Source organism: Mastacembelus armatus, chromosome 20 (assembly GCF_900324485.2).
Source record: "Mastacembelus armatus chromosome 20, fMasArm1.2, whole genome shotgun sequence".
In the NCBI taxonomy this organism is placed as follows: domain Eukaryota; kingdom Metazoa; phylum Chordata; class Actinopteri; order Synbranchiformes; family Mastacembelidae; genus Mastacembelus; species Mastacembelus armatus.
The window spans coordinates 6,076,840-6,092,288 of NC_046652.1; the positions used below are offsets into that span (position 1 = coordinate 6,076,840).

At 37.3% G+C, this 15,449-nt stretch overlaps 1 protein-coding gene across 1 annotated transcript; it reads right to left on the reverse strand.

Moving 5' to 3' along the window:
• Window positions 1-11,643: 11,643 nt before the first annotated feature.
• timm21 (translocase of inner mitochondrial membrane 21) lies at window positions 11,644-13,954 on the reverse strand. The gene is made up of 6 exons (XM_026292349.1): window positions 13,401-13,954; window positions 12,954-13,016; window positions 12,767-12,864; window positions 12,372-12,445; window positions 11,975-12,080; window positions 11,644-11,898 (listed from the first exon to the last, which is right to left on the reverse strand). The coding sequence occupies exons 1-6, from the start codon at window positions 13,717-13,719 to the stop codon at window positions 11,806-11,808; spliced, it is 753 nt and encodes a 250-aa protein (XP_026148134.1). The 5' UTR covers window positions 13,720-13,954; the 3' UTR covers window positions 11,644-11,805.
• Window positions 13,955-15,449: the final 1,495 nt, after the last annotated feature.

Here is a 15,449-nt window from a genome sequence, read left to right on the forward strand (position 1 = left end):
ACACTATCATAAAGTGTTCATTTATTTCACCTTCTACTTTTCTGTGTCTCCTCACTCACTTCCATTCATAGATGTTATAGATACTTTAATTGCCCAATGGCCCAATATAATCACCATAATGTATCAAACAAGAGCACTGATGCTAATGAGGTTATCATTTAAGACAATTAATGCATTTGTTATCAAGTCAATGTACTGTGTCTTCACATAATGGATTAATGAAGCATTGAGAGTAATAACAGTTTCAAGGAAATTAAACAATTTGTTTAATATACACGTACTTAGCATGTGTCAATATATAATTGGACTATCTACACTATAAGGCCAGAAGATATTGAAAAAAATCTCATCACTTTAATTTTTTATATATCAGTCGATCGATCTATATATATATATGATATGATATAAACTACAGCACTACTTCAGTCAAACTTAAAGGTTTGTTTTTATTCTAAGGTTAATTTTGATTTAAGTATTTTCTTTTAAAAATATGAACATGGCAAACATTATACAACTGTATTTCAAATAAAATAGTTATAAATTAAATAAATCTTTATTCTGAACAGTCAAAAGCCTGTTACAGAACACACTAAATTTGGTCAACTCCAAATAAATAAAACAAAATCTTAATCTGTACCTCTTGAATCTACAGCTAAAATATTAAAGCTTACAGGTTTTCAGGAGAACAGAAACAAAACTCTTTGGTCACTTCCAAATAAATGAACTAGATCTGTTGTGCAGCAAGTGTCACTCTTGTTTTAAGGGACCACGAACACTAGATCTCAACAATGCTCTCGTCTTTAGAGCCCTGGGCTGTGTCTGTCTGGGTGTTTTCATCAAGGCTGAGTTGTTGTCAACATTTTCTGTTCTGTTCATCTTCTCTTTAATCAGGGCCCACTCCTGACATATTGACTTACACAGAGGCAGCAACCCAAACATTAGCATGTGAGCTGCTGGTGGCTGCTCCTCCACGCTCTGTGCTGTGTGCATCAACCTAACTGACGTGCTCTAACTCACTTCCAGCCTCATGATTGGTTCAGCACGGCACTATTTCATTATAATGGGCTGTTCATGCTTTCTGTCAAAACAATGACGGAATGAGTTGTTACAGCAAAGTTATATTACAAGTGGGTGGTAAATGTAAACACTTATGCCTTGCTGCTCAGTCTGTCCATATCGAATAAAAAAATGGCCAACTCTCATCGAAAGCAGCATTAATCTTATTGTGATTGATATTTGGCACAGTCCTACTAAACTATGAATTTTTTTTTAACCAATAGACTGGTACTGAGTTAATGAGCTTACAACGTCTATAGACAAGACACAAAGAGGAAGCAAATTCTCACATTAAACAGTAGCAGTGACTAAAAACAATTCCGCATCTGCTCATTTCCCCGATCATGTTTTCAATATGAGTCACTTTTGTTCCATCTATGAAAGGAAGTGGCCTTGGACATACAGCAGCAAACTGTGAAAACAGAACACATTTTAAAGAATCTGTCTCTCTGCTTATATTTACCTCACGGAATTTCTTTAAGATCAAGGCTATTATTAACATCATAGCTAGAGGCAGGTTCTGCGGTCCTGACTGAGGCACCACTGGCTTGATGCTGTCATCTGTTATTGCCATAATCACCAGATGACCACATTTTTAAACAACACAAAGTATAAAAACAAGGTAGTTCTAAAGACCACCAAATACACATCCACACAGAGAAATAGACACGCACTCTCATCCAAGATCTGCTCTCAAATGAGTTAGGCTGGTAACAATCATTGAGGTTGAATGTACGAAGGCAGTGCATGGAAAAGGCAAATTGGCATCAGGGACTGATTAAGTGCTGTCTGATTGTGACTCACTGTGGCTTATGGGGCCATACTGTTGATTGACTAGTGCGGGGGGAGACGGTGTGTAAGGGGGCGGGGCTTCATTTACAACAGAGTCTCCTCCCTCACAAATGAGAGGGGTATTATGTGAGGCACGTGGCACCTCTGCCTCCACACCATGAGCACACTCGCTGTAAGGAGGGGGCTTCAGATCATCCTCTGAAAGGAAAGAAGATAAAAGTTTTTAGATTAAAAAAAAAAAAACAGGATTGTAAAATCTTTTAAACTCATTCAACACCCTAAAACATTTGTGGCATCTTTCTGCAACTGAAATAAAATATTATTGGGCTCAATAAAACTGTTGCAGATGTTCCCATAAATGTGTTGCACTTGCAGGTTTGTAGGTTTCTTTGCTTTTAATGTGGTGACTGTGCTGTTCAGTATTTCAAGTTGACAGTTATTTTTTTGATCATTACTCTGACTTCCTTTGTTAATCGCTGTTATAATAGCATTACGATATAATAAAAATATAATACTACTAAAATATAAAAAATATAATACTACTAAAAATATAATACTACTGCTGCACTGTCCAGACAATTATTCACTGGACTTGAACAGCTTATAGGAAAGAATGTTAGATTTTCCCTAAGCTGAAAAAGGTTACAAAGTAATCTCAAAGATTTGAGGTACACGTCAGTCCGCAGTTGGACAAACTGTTCTGACCTTCAGTTCAGTTTCAGAACAAAGGCCATAAGCAGTGAAGTGATACTATAGAATGACTTCAAAGAAAATTTGACTTTTGGAGTGGCCTAGTCAGAGCCATGACCAGAGCCCTGACCAGAGAGCCATTCACACCAGACACCCTAACAATATGGCTTGAGTAAAAGTAGTTCTAATGAACTCTTAAGAAATCTTCTTAAACACTGAGCAAATCTGATCGATGCGAGGCATGATGATGATAAGCATAACATGGACCAGTTTGTGAAAGGGCTCTCAGCTAAACATAACATTACAGCAGAGGATGTACCTTCAACTCAAAGTGTAACTTCCAAAGCAAAGACAAGAAAATATGGCCAAGGCACAGTGTGTTGAGTGTCTAAAATACTGTTAGTTTCTGACAATTTTAAACCAAAGAGGTTAATGCATCATGTATTTGTTTTGTTTGGTTCAATAAGAAGCTGCATGAATTTTAAGATACATTGCAGAGGAGTGTGGAAGCGAAAGACGTACCTCTGTTGGGGTCTGTACATGTACGTGCGTCTAGATGACATAGCTTTGACAAGAATTGCCTTTTTTCACCTGCATTATGTTGCCAAAATTAGGAACATCCCGTCTCAAAAATGTAGAAATGCAAAATGTAGAAAAACTAGTCCATGCATTTGTTACTTCAAGGCTAGATTACTGCAACATTATTATCAGGATGTCCCAGTATCTCCATAAAACGCCTCCAGTTAATCGAAAATGCCATAGCAGGAATCCTGACGGGAACTAGCAAGAAAAATCCTATTTCTCTTATATTAGCTTCTCTTCACTGGCTCCTTGTAAAATCCAGAATAAAATTTAAAATCCTTCTCCTCTCATACAAATCCCTTCATGATCATGCTCCTTCATACCTTAGAGATCTCATAGTACGATATCATCCCAAGAGGCAGACACCCTATCTACTGCTAAGGTTAATGCAAGTGAACCCTTTAAGTTAAGTTTCATCACCTGTCTTTTAAAACTTTCCTTTTTGACATAACTTATAGTTAGAGCTGGCTCAGGTGACCCTGAACCATCCCTTAGATATGCTGCTACAGGCCTAGACTAATGCTGGACCTTGGATTATACAGTTACCACCTCTCCTCTCTTCTCTTCAATCCCCATGGATTTATATGCCACCATTAGGGATTGGAATCGAGGCCCGTTTCCAATTTAGAAACGGTTCCAGATCTTCCAATCCATCAGAATCATGCACGTCCTTGCTTATCAGTTCCTTTTATTTATGTCAACAGTTGCCTGTGTGTCAAACTTAGCAGCTTTACTAATGGAAACTTTAAACAAGAAATTGGTGAAAAGGGAGATGTGGTAAAAATTGTGCCTTCATTTCACAAAGATATATGACAGCAGTGTTACTGTAAAATAGTCAAAGCACCTGCAACATGTTGGGGCATCTTTTGATGCAGCGAATTCATGAATGCAACCACTTAACCGAACAGCACATCTGTCACCAAGGGAAATGTGTTAACACTCTAGCCCTCCCACAACCCTCAACAGGGTAAGTAGTATGTATAACTGATAGGTGACACTAAACTAAAGGGTTCACTTGCATTTCCTACCAGCACTGAGACTGTTTAATGGATGTGTTTAATAATGGCATAAAATATTAGAACTATGGTATTAGCTTCAGGACATTTGTGCTTGTCTATTCTCAGGGCGCAGATGAAGATCAGCTCACATTTTATAACCAATTAATACAGACTTGTATTCACCAGTATGGTAAATTCCAAAAAATTCACATATGTTTTCATGCCACTGTATATTCTGATTAGTGTTTTTCCTCTGTGGAGTTGAGGAACAGCTTTAGGTTTAAGCTGCTGGGACTACTCTCCAGTATCCCTACAGCCCTTGACAAAGTGGTATAGATAATGGAAGTATGAATTTACCTATGACAGCTACTTGCATAGGCTTAAAAGCCATACTGAAGCTCTCCTTCATTATTGGTGCCACAGAGATTGGGACCATAAAAAATTGTGACTGGTCAAATGGGCTGTCCATATTTTCCTCATACACATTTGTGATGCAGGTAAAAATTATAAGTGAATATAACATGAGGGAAAAAAGTTCAGCTATCTTCTACTTCTAACAGTCAGCAAAGCCATCCCCACTGAAAACCTTGTGCTGTATCATAGAAATCTTTTGGTTGCCGCAAGCCAGTTAATCCAAAATGTTTAACATTTTAAAGTTACAACAGAGAAAAAATATGAGTGAACAGCAGCTAAGACGTGGCTTAAAGGAAGTTATAACAAGAAACGGGGGGGGGGGGGGGGGGGTGTAAAACACAATAAATACATAAACAAAAATGCAGTCTTTTTTTACCCCCAGAGACTGCATCATATGGTGGTGGCATATCCAGGTGGGAGAAGGATGTTGCTGGTGGCACAGCTGTGGTAGGCTCCTCTACCGACATGTCATCCTGAACACCATACCAACTAGGCCAGACAGATGTTTGCTACAGAAAGAAGGAAACAGACAGTTAATGATACACACATAGAAAGAAGTATGCATAAGTACACAAGTGCACGCACACAGTCACATCCAAGCTCAGCTAAAGCCAACAGTACAAATGTCAACACTGCTAGGATACGTCCTGGGCTGGTTATATTGCATAAATAACGATACAGTTGGTTATGATAAACATTGGATTTACGCATCTGCTTTTCCAATGAGTCTCTTAAACTCTTTGCCTTAGGCCAAGACTGTCAGACAGTCAAGTACAAACAACACTAAACAGCAAGACACTATTTTGTGAGAAGTATGAGATATTGGAGGTGTAATGGGCTGCCAATCTTATACTGCTTTTCTGCGTTTAAACACATTTTGCAATATTGCGCTGCCAGTATTTAATGTTTTCATCCCAAAACGAATGAGCCATGACAACTTCCATAAAGTCGTTTACACAAAATGCAGCAGCGAGACGACTGCCCATTAATCACATAAACAGGCAATGCTTGCCTACATCACATTAGTCTGCAACAATCACTGTTTTAATATGATTTTCCAAGACACTTTTTTAAAATTTCAGTTAGTGAAAATACACTGTAAAACACAAACAGGATTAAAACTAAATGACAGAAATATGAACATGGGTGTTTACTTCCTTTGCATGAATGCAATAGATGATAGCAAGGGGAGAAACTAGCCAGAGCCACAGTCAGTTTTATCACCGTGTCTTTTAGATGCCTACGGTTTAAGTATTATAAAACCCATGCTCACTAGCAATGTCCCAACCTCATCTAAACAAACTCACAATGTTTTATTATTATTATTTTTTGGTTATTTAGCTACCTGCAACAATAATGGAAACAAGGTATTCATGAACTTGTCGATTAATATCTCAGTTCAAACTGTCATCCCATTGTTGTGGGCATGAGGTGATGTGTATCAAGAAAGATGTAGCGCAACCACATAGAGTTTAACGTAAATACCCACAAATAACTTATAAAGAGATGATTAGGAACTGGTGAAGGTGAAATATGAATAAGAGCAAAAAGTCAAGGATGGAGATGGGAGATCTGGCTTTGTTGCTGGATATGTAACTAGCCACATACTGTAAATGTCTGTAAAAATCCTAAGACACCAACAATGGCAATTTTAAGTGGGATGGAACATTCTCAGATAATCATATGAATATGTCAGCTAGTATACAAAATGTCTGAAGACATCAGAGGCCAAAAGCCCAGGCATAGGTTTCAGCTGCATGATTTACTATTTAACAACTGGGGCATTTCCTGTTGCACAAATATTCCAAACAGCACTAAAAATATCACAGCCTGTATCTCTTAAGTTCACCAGAATAAAAAAATAAAAGCTGGACCATAGACAAAATTAGCAGGAAGTTACTAAGATAACTTTTGACTTGCATTTGAGACATTGAGACTTGCATTTAATCAGTTCTTAAAAAAAAAAAAAGTGTAAAGTGTTGTCATTTGTGCAACATCTTTTTCAGTAGCTATGAATAGTTATTGGACTGACGGGGCAAGAGTTAGAAACGAGTTTCAAAACCACAGTATGATTCTGAAAAGGGTCAGAATCAAGAAGATGGTTTTCACGTATTTTAGAGAAACAGTAAAGCAAAAAAGAAAAGGAAAGCACAAACATGATTGACTAACCCTGTGGCATAGCTCAGAGCAAAGACTCCATATACAAACTGATCTTCAAGAAAGCCATTATTATTAAAGACATACTGGAAAAAACAACTCAAATAAAAATACATTCAATTGAAGACAAAAGCATAAACCTGCATTTTGTTAGCTACAAATCATACAGAAAGGTAGCAATGAAGGTAATATTACTTGTCAAAATACTTTTAAAGAGCTGCCTCCCAAAATAACATAACTAATCACAATCTAATGCAAATTAAACATGAGAAGAGAATATCCCTTTACTCTCTTAGCTCATATAACTTCCATGGGACAACAGAAATGCTGTGTAGTTAGAGCCCTTCGAATACACTGTCGTCTGTAAATCAGCGTATTACTGCCTTACTGCGTATCTTTACTGTGATATTCACTGGGGCTGCAACAACTAAAACTTTAAGAAAAGAAAAAAAAAAAAAATCAATGATTAAAATAGTTGGCAACAAATGTAATCATCATTCAGGTCAAGTAATACAACTGTATGCCACAGCACATGGTGACACGAGGAGCAGTTGCAGAGACGAAAATGGCAGAAGCAGGAAAGACTTATAGTAACTATTACCATAATGAAACAATTTTACAGTGTTATGTGGTTAATGGTGGTGCCTTCTTGTTCTAGCCTTTCTGTTATGTGGTCAGAAAGACCAGCATAATATCTAGCAATGTTCTAGCAAGTGCCTTTCATGTCTGAAAGTATGTCACTTAATTTGGTTTATTGTGCCACATTTTGATCAACAGGTGCCTTTTTTAATGAAACAAAAATTAATATCTGATTAAATGTCTTCACAGATAAAAACACGAGTTTATTTTATCTTTTATTACATGTATAGTAAACTTGTTTAAGGGTCATAATTTGACAATAAAATGTTGAAAACAAGCATCTGTCTTCTTTCGTACAAGTCAAATTAATCAAAAACATAATCAACCAATTCACTGATTATTAGAATAGTCATTCGCTGCTGCCCTACTATTCACACGAAACATCTCACATGATTCAAATTTGCTTTAAAGGCCTCGCTCACACACACACTCACTGTTGCTTTCTAAGTGCAGAGCAGTCAATGGTGTGATCTAATCTACCAGCCCTTGGATTTTAACAAGCTCAAACTAACTCAACAGAAAAATTCAAGCATACAAGTGCATTGGAACCAGAAGCATGTACCTATTAAAGGACATTCACAAACTCACTGTCAGTGAACCTCAAGTGTAACCGAAGCCTAAATGTCATTCTAGTCAAAATAAAAGTTATTGAAACCACAGGCTCTTAAAAGAGCAAACTCCTCTGCAGAAAATCTAACAGCTATGCCTTCATTTGACTTTCTCTTTCTGACTGTTCTTACTTAGTGTACCGTACTCAAGTGCCTCGATCAATATGAAGAGATTTTCTTTAATACTTGAAACCCTAAAACTTTGCTATGTTTAATCTCAACATGAGATACAACCTTTCTGAGGAGCTGGCAAAAGAAAACAGACTGATCATATACACAAATGTGTTGCTCTCTGCCACTTTTGTTAACAAACATAATGGACTGACATAACAATGTGGGAGGGCACTAACAAGGAAGGAGAAACAACATATCCTTTGTTTAAGTATGCATCCCCCAGCCAATACATTATAGCAAGAATTTGAGTTATATGGTTATGAGTTATACCATATTCTGTGCCCTGTAAGATTTTATGCCCTTCAACAATGTGTCAACAAGCTGGTCTTCTGGTACAATGTGTAGTACATGCATAACATTAGTTATTTAGTAGAATCAATACTATTTATACTGTGGTAAGGCTCCATTTCCTGCGGCTGTAGTACAAGCTGCCAGACAGGAGCACAAACAGCAAAAAATGGCACGGTTAATGAATGTCACAGGACAAGAATAAAATATGTGGTGGAGGCTCTACAACCCTTCAACACTGCAGACAGTCCATAGTGTACGACTGATAGCTAATTACCAGTTTCTATCCTTAAATCCCAATTAAAATGACCCGCCCCAAGAAAAATGTGTTTATTAAATGATTGTGTCTTGTCACTTAAATTAGTTTTGCTGCTGCACTTGGAAAAAGAGAAAAATAAAAATGGTAATGTTTAACTAAAAAAAAAAGAAACTACTTAAAGCAGATTCAAGGGATTCAGATTTGAAAAGCAGATTCAGAAGTGGATTCACATTTGATAAAACGCAATTAAATCCCATCTTTGTGCACTTACACTCTGTCTCTCACACATCTGGTGAAGGTAGGCCCTTCCTCCTACAATGACTATCTGAGCATTGCGGGGGTTGCTCAGGTACGCTGCCAGTTGTCTCTGTCTTGACCGGTACCAGCACACATAGAAGAAAATCTTGATAACAATGAATATAATGACAACTCTGTAAAAGAGAGAGGAAAGGGGAATATAAAAAACAAAGAGCCTGACAGATTTCTGCATTCATTTTCAACTCTGCTTTTTTTTTTTTTTTTTTTGGGGGGGGGGGGGTATTATAATAAATAGAGAAGTTATACTTACATGTACCAGTACAGCTCCATTTCTGTGAGGTGTCAGTCACTGGGTAGAGGCTCTCATATCTGAGGAACTTGAAACTTGCTGATCCCTGACCAAGAGCAGCAACTTTTTGGATTTTATTTTATTAAACCTAAGACGCAACATCCATTAATTATAATCATATAGCCAGATACTAAAAACAAACGCTTAGAGCATCTAAGGTTAACTACTTCAACTAGGTTGTGGCAACTTACAAGCACTTTCTGTTGAAGCAGATATATTTTAGCACGTCATATCCTCTGATAACTCAGCTAACGCTAGTTTACCAACCGCAGCTAAAAAACAAACAAACACAAGAGCTTGTTGTTGTACTCACTTAACAGCGACGAGTCTGAGTTATCTGTAAAAGCGTCGCATTGCTCTTGTTTTGTGGATGTGAAGCGACTCAGCTCCAGGAACCAGCTAACTAGCTCGGCTATGCTAACTAGCTGTTAGCAGGCCACGACAACACCGGGAGCCGCTGCTCTATTTCCCCATGAGCTGAGCGAAACAGCTGCAGCTGAACTGCTTGGTAAACACACCTTCTTGGTTTTATGTGCCCTGGCTGCCCGGTCCTTCACGTAACACGGAGGGAACCAAGTTACAGCTGGCGATAAGCAGCTAGACACATCCCCGGGTGTTCAGCGCTGCGTTTGGTTTCACAGTGGGCGGTGTTTGCTGTTTCCCGTAAGCTGCTGCCCCTCCCCCCGGGCCACAGCTAATCGATTAATGACGATATATCGATTAAGATGTTTTAGAAAAGTAAGTTAAGTAAGCTAAGTTTGGACATATTCACTTTATAGGCTAAATGTTTGTTTTCAGTTTAAGTTATTATTTTGATAGTTTTGTTTTGTGTTGTGTTTTGTTGTATTTTGGCCATAATAAATAAGATATTAATCAGATAATAATAAGTGACAATTAAGTAGATTATGTACTTAAAACAGGATAACTTTGATATTCATATTTTTATATATAATCTTTGAAATTAAATAAAGTTGTTGGAAAAACAATCATTTTATTGCACTATTTACTGTTGTGAAAGGTTGTTTATAAAACCCTAACTTTGTTTTAAACTCAGCCTCAGATTTGTAAGGCCTTTATTTAATTTAAGTGAGAATAATTAAAGAAACAATAAACAACTGGTGATTTCAGTGTTTCTCCCCATTTGTAAAGGACCAGGACTATCTCACAAACCCCTGCATTTAATCTTATGGAACATAAACAAATGTTTCAGATTTGTTTAAAAAACAAACAAACAAAAAAATACACACCATATTACAAGGTCCAGGTTTAAAACCACTACATTTTGCAAATCTGGACTAGATTATTCCAGAAAAGCCATGGACAGTTTAATATATTTAATATTTCTTTTCCATCTACGCTACATTAGGATAGTATAAATGAGGTCCACCTCAAAAACCATTTCTCATTACTATCATTTTTGGTTTGGTCACTAAATAGCACAAGAATATCTAGAACTGCAGAAAATAAAGACTGGTGCTTACCATTCAGAATTAGACCGTACTCAGGAAATACACAGACAAAATCACTGCAGGCTTCTCACAACCTGGACACAATCTGTTCCTACTCCTCCAACTCTGTAAGCTACAATCTAGCAAAACATTAGTTTCTCCCCACACACTATCACTCATTTCATGTGAAACATATGCCCAAAAAAAGCTGATTCTGATGTCCAAATCAGATGGATTTTTAATCTAAGCCTGGTCTGTTGTTGTTTAGATTTGGGAAAACTGTGAAATTTCCAATTCTTTTCTCTTCAAATCTGAAAGTGAGTTTTTTTTTCCTGGGTCCTTTCTGTGTGGAGTTTGCATGTTCATCCTGTGTCCTTGGGGACCAGGTACTCCAGTTTCCTCCCACAGTCCTAACCGGATGGACAGATTCATTACCAAGGGTAAGCTGTTCACTTTTGAGTCTCATAATCTTTATTGATTATATTTACTATACAAAATCTTTTTAGACATTGCTCAAAATTTTAAAACGAAAGCATATAAAGAGAGTAAAATTAAAAGATAAAGTAATGCAGTTTTTCTAAGTTGATTATTTGGCACCATCTAGTGGGCATTGTAAAAAGCAGCCAAACAGAATTAGGCAATAAAGTACAAAAATAATTGTGCAATTTAATCAAATCAATGAGAATATACAAGAGGTGTCGACAATTTCTAAGAAGAGAATAAATCCACTGCAGAACTGTATACTTTTGTGTCTTTTCATTTTTCCTTCTTCAGCTTCACTAGAAAAAATAAATAAATAAACAGTCCCTGTATTTAACAATAAATGACTGATTTTCCAATTTATTTATTTTTGCTTCTGTAGACCATGTGCTTTGCAAAGCTCTTCACCAATTGTTGACAAGAACAATATTTAAATCAGCCACAGCCAAGCCACATTTGACAGGTTTTATTAGTAAATCAAAGTCATATATACACACTCTGCTATTTGTCCATTAACACAAACCTTTTTAAAGACACATGCTTCATACTTTCACAATGATTTTGCAATTGCCAGTGAAGAAACACCTTTGAGAGTTTGAGTCTGTTCTCTTTGTTATCGGTTATCTTCCACAATGATGGTCCTTCTTGGGTAGGTGTCTACATCCACAAATATGTAACGAAACGCATATTTTCCAGTTTCAGAATTCTGTAAAAATGTAAATAGATATTTTTAGGATTAAACTGACTCAACTTGGCATATTTTAATTATTGCTTTTACCAACCTCTATTGACTCTGAATGTACAGTTCCTTTAACGCCCGGCTCAGAGCCTTCAATGTAAAACTTAAGTCTCATATGCTTCAGTCCGTCCTTCTGGTACTCAAAATGACTGAGGTGGAAAGACACAAGCAGGAAAATAATATTGTAATACCTGAGTACTGCAACCACACAGTTATTTATATAAGCACTATACTCGTTTTTTAATTTAAATATATATCCTTGAAATTGTGCTGCACACTACGTTATGTTATTGAAGAACTGTTTGCTGTATAATTATCATCTTGCAGATAATTTAATCCAAAAAACAAAAGCATTTCACTATTTCACATGTAACAAACACAAATCTGCAATTTATTTATTTACCTCATGGACTAATACTAAACATCTAGTTTGAATGTACCTGACTTGTTGCCTCCTTCCTCGACGGGTAGTCTCCCCATAACATTTGAGTGGCTCCCCAAATGCACCAATCACCTACATTTTTAATAAAGACAAATGTTTTATTGCTCATCACTTTTGAGTAGAAGATGATTTGGGGAATTTTGTAAATTATTGCCAGAATTTTTATGTAGTGAAATTGTAGCCCACATTTACATGACATAAATTCATAAATTGTCAAAAGGGTATCTAGACAAAATAAAGTTGAATCCTTATCACAACAGCTATCATGTACTCTATGTGTCAATGAACAATACAGAGCTGTGATGCTACAGAAGGAGGCATTGTCTTCAGATTAATGAATTGTTTTGGAGGGAGAAACTGTTTAACCCTAGCACTCTGAGATCTCAGTCTTACCTCTGAGTGTGACTTGACTTTGTCAAAGGCTTTTCCATAGATTTTATTTGGACTTGAGGAAGAAAATAGCTCCTGAAACACCACATATAACAGCCCACCTGAAACACACACAGTGCAAAGCAATTGACAGGAAATGAGTTTATAAACCTGCTTGTGATGGCAAATGAAATCCCAATGTTGTAGTTACCTGTCACACCAAGTCCGATGAGTACAACTATCAAGTAGGTGAAGTCTCTGCCAGCATCCTTCACTGCCAAAAGATTTTGGAAATAATTCTATGAATCCTTTGCCACAAACTAATAAAAAACATTTTTTAACATTCTACTTAGAAAGGTCCTCTCTGTGAATCCTCCAACAACACTTTCACTTTCACATATAATAAGAACAGGTGCCTCACAGATCCAATGATTTTCTGGCCATCTCTTGACTGTCCTTGAGTGGTCCAGCCAAGGCCCACACTTAAACCCCACAGAAAACACATAGAGGAGCCTTAAGATTTTAGTGTATGGACACTTCTGCAGAATCTGTCCATAGAGACTTACCCAGGAAGACCTGAAGCCTCTAAATTAGAGATTTCACTTTTGGATTTTCAATAAATCTGCAGAAATGACCTGTACACCAATGCCTTGCTCACCTTTCTGTGCAGCTGAAGGCTTTGGGCTGCCACTCTGATACCTGGAAACAGACTTGTCTCTCTCCTCGGAGCTGCTTTTATTCCTGGCTGTGATGTCGAGGGAAATACCTCTCCGTCCCTGTGCTTGTAGGAAACTGTAGGACAGAGGCAGGACAGACCAGGGAACCTCGACTCTTCTGAGGGGAGACAGTCTGGCTGTTATTGAGGTCTTCTGTGTGTGAATGAACAGTCCAACCTGTGAGAGTTTACACCTTTGCACCGTGTATTGTGTCGCAGTTTGCAGCAATTTTCGATGTAGGGCTGTAAGAATATAAGCCATGATAATGTCCTTCGTGGGTTAGCTTTAGCTGCTTTACCTGCAACAGGCTGAGGTTATGTGCTTTGTTTCACCGCCGACAGCGACTTAAAGCTGTAGAAACTGCGACTGACTACAGGTGAGTAATTACAGAAGCGTGAATTATAATACAAGACAACGGGACGCCTTACAACACTACAACACGGTGCTCTGCCTCAAAACAATCGTACTATCTGAAGTGCTGAGGCGCCAATTTTTGTCGTCACGGATCACCCCTAGGACCCTAGGATTCATGGGAAATTGAGTCATTAATGTAGCACTCTCGCCTTTACATGCGTCGCAGATAAGAGTTATCCGCTGTCTGGGGCACATTACATTCAGTACATTTCTGATGGTTGGTGAGAGGTCAAATGACAGAAGCAATACAAACTGAAGCCTTTAAATGAAAGAAACAATGAGCAGATGTCGTTCAAAGGAACTACAAACATTTGCCTAATATACATATATACTGGTTTCATGGTGACAACCAAAAAGGCATGTAAATAATTTTTATTGAACAAAATGGCGAAAACCTTCCTCAAACATCAAAAATCTCCTAAAGTTTAATTTACAATAATTGAGCCTTTAGTCACTTAAGGGCAGTTGAAACCAACTGAACACACCTATATTATCCCAGCAATGGGCATGGGCAAACCACATTAAAACACCTGTGGGTTGCAAACTGGCACATGACCCCATGTGGGAAAGCCCACGTGGGGCCCACAGCAGCTTTGCCAAAACCTCATGGCAATATGACATGAAACTGATTCAACTTCCATTTCAAACTGTAACCCAAATAATTCAAAGTGAGTTGAATATTGCATTGATACTTCGAGTATTGAACTGCCAATTGTCTAATGTATATGTATAAACGTCCATAATCCTTTACCCAAGTTATAGTCCTGAACTGTGGTTGATATGTTCCTTCAGCAAATACCAATAAAACATTGAGGTTTGAATGTATATATTGCCTATAAAGTGTCTATATTATTCTGCCATACCATTTGTGTTGTCATATATAAACAAATGCATCTTACTTTTATTTCGAAAAAAACCACTGTTGTTATGCTACTGAAGTGCCATCAACACATCAGGACTGGGGTCGGAACTGCTAATTCTGAGAAAAACAAGGGAAGCAGAGTTGTTTTATTCTGTGGGGAGCATTTAAGGCAAGAAGAGATCTTGCTTTGATTAGTCAAAACTACACTGACTAGTCACAATTCTAATTCAAGATATGCAAAAGGAATAGGTTATGCTGCATAAGTTGGCATAGTGTGTTTCTATACTTTCTTTACGTCTAGCCTTAAGTCTGATTTCATATTGCACATAGTTGTCAGATCCATTATTATAAAATATCAATGACTGAGGACTTAAGGCATTTTATGTATTCTGTTAAATGTTCAGTCATATTTTATATAAGTTTTATTTTCCAGTATAGACATACATGGTGCTTCAGAGCTTTTCCCACATCATTTGGTGAGGAAATGTTAAATCTTTTATTTTGTTATTTATTTATTGTCATAAAGGCAGTAACATTTGAAATAACAAAGGAAAATATTTAGTCAAATATTAGCCTAAACACACTGACAGTGGCACGCGAACTGTACACCATGTGCTGTTGTAGGCCTATTGTTGATGTGTTTAGAGTTAAAACCTATTTATTTCCAGAAAAGAATACTGAGGACTTGACATCAGCATTGTGAATGGTAGCTTCA